Source organism: Seriola lalandi, unplaced genomic scaffold (assembly GCF_002814215.2).
Source record: "Seriola lalandi dorsalis isolate HSWRI2012SDOR001 ecotype SW California unplaced genomic scaffold, Sedor1 jcf7180001978359, whole genome shotgun sequence".
NCBI lineage: Eukaryota > Metazoa > Chordata > Actinopteri > Carangiformes > Carangidae > Seriola > Seriola lalandi.
In genome coordinates this window covers 1-4,687 of record NW_019449025.1, presented here as the reverse complement: position 1 = coordinate 4,687, position 4,687 = coordinate 1, and the positions used below count along the sequence as shown (strand labels likewise).

Here is a 4,687-nt window from a genome sequence, read left to right as displayed (position 1 = left end):
TTTGAAGTTCCACTTTTATCTGCAGTCATGATCAAATTGGTAATGTGCAACTCTTTGTATCATATTTCCAGTTTTTCAACATAAATGCATTTTTTTTACATTTTTCTATTCATTAGGTAATTTCTGTATATGTAGCCTACAGTTTGTCAACCTTTTAAATTTCTATTTTCTATTACAGTTAACTGTTGCCCTTGTTGCGGGATTGGTTTTTGGTAGGTTCATATCCATAACTGCAATACCATGATCATTTGCACAATACTGATGACACTGCAATCTCTCAGCACTGTCACCATCACAAAACATAACATCTGTCTGATTACCTTTACCAGAGAGCAACCAGCAGGACTCTAAATCACCAGCTCTTTCTAAAAGCAGTAAGTGCCTTCACTGTATTTTGATAAAAATTGATAGTGTGATCAAATTCACACCCAGTGTGCAGTATACTATGTGTGTGGAAACACCTCTGAAACGGTTTGCAGCAGAGCAATGCTCTGACTGTTGTGAAAACTGAATGAATGTCAATATTGAATCAGGTGCTGTAGCACTTGAACTGCTGTGTTTTTTTTGAAGCTGCAAGGTTTTTCTTTTTCTTGAAAGGTGTTACCAAAGTAAGAATTTTCATTTGTCCAGTTACAGATTTCCATTAGTTGCGATCCTGATATTTACAGCACAAACTAAACCACTCAGCAGTTCACTTTGTATAGGTCTGATTTGTTGATTTGTTTTTCTGTTTGTCTATTTTTGACTTAATTCAGAACGTCCCTGCAACTATCCCACCAACACTCGTAAGAAGATTACACCTTTTCTTTTTACATTTTCATTGCATCTGTCTTAGTATCTTTTTTTGTAAATTTTACACTCATCTAGATGAAATTGCAATATGTGCAATTACAGAAAGGTTTCTAATGTCATGTTGTTATAATTTATCTCAATTTACATACCATGGTCCAGGATGCTGGACAGACTGGTTTGACAGAGATGACCCAGGTGGACGTGGAGACTTCGAAGTTCTCAACCATCTTCGCAGTGAGAACCCAGGAAAGATCTGCGCTAACCCAGTAGATATTGAGGTCACAACTCTATCCGGGCTCAGTGCGACTTCAACAGGGGATGTGTTTCATAAGTAAGTACTCTATGGATACAGTTTAAATGTGTTTTATGTAGGGATTCATATTTTATTCTACTGAAAGTGTTATATTACAGTATTATTGTCACTGTATGTGTTTGTGGACCTGGTGAGACCAAACATACAATATTTCCAGTTTTTCCACTTTTCATGTTTTATTCTTTGACATTGATCAGTCATGTCAAACTATTTATTCATCTGAACAATTGTTAGGTGGTACAATACACAGATGTTAATTGGACATAATTCTCTTCTATTTAGAGACGGTCTAGTCATTTGGCAATTATGATACTGAATGTATATAATTTAATATGTTTTATACTACACACTAATAAAGCAAAACATGCAAATGCTAGACTTTGTGACACTGCATTTGGGCACAGCAGTGGTTTGAGCTAAATGCTAACATCAGCATGCTAACATGCGCAGAGAGATAATGGTACAAAACGCAGGTTTAAGGTTTCACCACCTTATTTCAGCGTGGTAGCATGCTAACATTTACTAATTAGCACTAAACAAACTGATAGCAATGTCATTAGTTTAGGTTAGCAGGTATTTGGTTATAAAGTATTGGGCTGATTAACATTTGAGGCAATTCACTCAAATCCACAAACCCATGGTGGTTTTAGAGATACTGATATTACCATCCCTAAAAAAAAAGCACTTACAGAAAGTGGATGCATCCATTGGATTATTTTTAGTAACTATACTCCGTGTCTCTTTTGTCAGAATGGACACAACTACAGGATTCATCTGCAGAAAGACAGACCAGTCCTCGAAGAAATGCAATGATTATCGTGTTCGTTTCAGCTGCCATCCCCCTTTCTGTGGCGGAGGAGGTACTGTGTGAGCACATGCAGTTTTAAGCTGCTGATGCAAAGTGGATTTCCCTCTTCTCTTTTATTGTCCGTGTGTATAAGCATTCATCTAGAATGGTGCTTTTGAGATTTGCAGTTTACTACGAGTAATGCTGTCTGTCTTTTATTGCTTCCCGCAGTGTGCTGGACCAAGTGGTATGACCGTGACGACCCCAGTGGAACCGGGGACTGGGAGCTTTTGAAGAACCTGAGGAAAGAAAACCCAGATGAAATCTGTGATAACCCTCTGTTCATCGAAGCTGTCACCACTGACACACTGACCCCAGCCGTCGACACAGGGGAGACCTTCAATGTGTAAGTTGCCTTATAGGGGAAGAACATAAAAGTTTACTAGTAATTTACCTAACCAATCAATCACTACTTCTCAACATTAACACTTCTTTTCCAAAGTTTCCAAGTCATCAAGATAAACTGCCTGGAGCTACTGCTTAAACAGAGAATGGGAACTTTGTAGATGCACATTTACATTAGATAAGATGAAATTTTAATGAGCCCCATGAGGAAACTGGGTAATAGGCACATAATGTCTGAAACTTTTAAACCTAGCTGTGCCTTACTTTATTCTTGTGCTAACTGCTTTCACTGAGAAAATATGGTCAGTGTGTTCTGAGGAGGAAGAGACGAATGAATGTATCAGTGTATTGCTATTTCTTATTTGTGATTTGATTATTAGATTTGAGATATTTCACATTTAAAAAAGAACTGACCCCTCACATTAAGAGCAAAATAAGAATAGATAAGTATATATTTCATCTTTATTTAACCTAGCAGCAGTACCTTTACAAACCAGATAATGATTTTAAAATTATTTTTGAATAAAATGATGAAGGGTTATGGCAATGAGCCCCATTTTAAAACAAGAAAAAACAAAATCAGTTTGAATTTTTTTCTAATTTATTAACTGCTTGGAATTATTTTTCAGCTTCAGTCCAACTAAAGGATTTGTGTGCCTTAAAAAGGACCAGAGCGATGGCACCTGCCGTGACTACAAAGTTCGGTTTGGATGCCCATGCAGTGTTAAAAATCCAGAAGAATGCTGAGAGGAATGGGGAGAGAAGACGTTCCAATTCTTATCACTTTCATTTTTTTCTGATGTTTCTTTTCTTCTATTCTTCTGTTACTGTTCCTGATTGAAGAAATATGTAGAACTAGGTTTGTTTTCATTTTTACTTGTCATAGTTGGAAAAGCACTCGTGTTACTAATAGCGTTAACGACGGCTCTGATCCATTCAAGTCGCCCAATGTGACGGTGAGCCAGCATGAATGACACCAGGACCCTGAAACTAAATCAGCTACATGGAGTTCAACGTTAATTCTATTATTTACATCTATGCTTTTCCTACCATGAAATGTCAAATTATCTTTGGTGGAAAAATGGCTTATTAGGTGGTTTATCAGTTGATCTTTTCTTTATAGTTATTATGAAATCATTATCTTGTATGACGACTGTAGAAAACAAATCACCAGCATTAAAAATACTGAAAAACAGCAAATCTCTTTTCTGATTAAGTTTCCACTCTACACAGCTTATTAGGACGGCACTAATGGGCTCACAGGCTTACATGAAGTTGTGATTTGGTGTGAGTAATGCAGACATATGTGTTCTCAACAGATGGTGGGAAATGATACGATATACAGACAGTAGGAGGTGCTGGATAGCAGTGCTGTTTAACAGCAATGTGGGAAATGTGGAAAAGTCAGTGAATCTAAATTTTTGTACCAAAAAAATACCCAAAACATGCATGGCAACACTAACAAGCACAGGTGCAATTGCATGTGTTTTGTCTCTTCTTTCTCAACCAACATTCTTCCTTTTTGTAGCAGAGATAGCTTTCAGCGCAGGTCTGGTGTCCTTACAACCTCACTCACTTCTCTCTGACCTAAATCACGCCTCTGCCATGTTTCCCTCAAAGTCAAACGCTCCTGATGTGAGCCTGCACCCACACTACTTTTACACAACTTTTGGAGACGCTGCTGGAACGGTTTTAGTTTGAAAACTCTGGGCGCTGCGTTTTAGTCTGGATGGGCAGAAATGCAGGCTTTTGGAAACAATGTGTAACCCTGCTGGAAATAATGGGTTAGAATAGGAATTATTTTAGAAACTAATAACAACTATAAATATTTGAATTATTAATTTAAGTTTTAAGTTAACATTTTATTTTCTGCAATTTAATATTATAGTTGTGATAATTTAGTTAAAATTCCCTAATTTTCTAATCAGGCCCCCCTTACCTGCCTCATCTAAGGTCCCAGGGTGAGTGAGTGTGTGTATGAGAAAAGGGAGGTGCTGTGACGAGAGAGACGAGAGAGATGCGGGAGACAAGTTGACATATTGAGAGAAACTACTGTGTTGTGACCGTACAACAAAGTATAAAAACAGTGAAAACTAAGTCATAAAAGTTAGAAAACAGTGAAGCAGTTCTACTGCGAGAGCCGCGGACCGGGAGGAGTGCCGTTCTTTTGAATTGAGTTTCCATTCCTCGTGTCTCGGTCAGGTTTTTGGGTTGAGTGAGAAATCCTATGGAGGAGTCGTACAACGGTTCCAGTAGATGGCGAGCCACCCAGTTGATACCAGGAACTCAGAACTAGGATTCCACTGAAACAGCGGATCTACTTTCTACTTGTGGTAGGATTGTGTCGGTCCTCGTGACTGATACAGCTCGAACTCACAGCAGACTTGGAG

General features: G+C 38.1%; 1 protein-coding gene across 1 annotated transcript; it reads left to right on the top strand.

The window, feature by feature from the left end:
* The first annotated feature begins 6 nt into the window (after positions 1-6).
* Positions 7-3,497, top strand: LOC111657926 (uncharacterized). Its single transcript, XM_023410268.2, has 8 exons — positions 7-39; positions 179-212; positions 330-374; positions 756-785; positions 952-1,123; positions 1,856-1,965; positions 2,124-2,298; positions 2,927-3,497. Exons 1-8 carry the CDS (start codon positions 28-30, stop codon positions 3,042-3,044), a joined length of 696 nt encoding a protein of 231 aa, XP_023266036.1. The 5' UTR covers positions 7-27; the 3' UTR covers positions 3,045-3,497.
* Positions 3,498-4,687: the final 1,190 nt, after the last annotated feature.

Excerpts from the sequence above, each read along its gene's own strand:
- LOC111657926 (XM_023410268.2), top strand. Across the intron at positions 213-329 it reads TGTTGCGGGATTGGTTTTTG|AGAGCAACCAGCAGGACTCT; the intron begins GTAGGTTCATAT and ends TACCTTTACCAG. Across the intron at positions 786-951 it reads CAACTATCCCACCAACACTC|GATGCTGGACAGACTGGTTT; the intron begins GTAAGAAGATTA and ends ACCATGGTCCAG.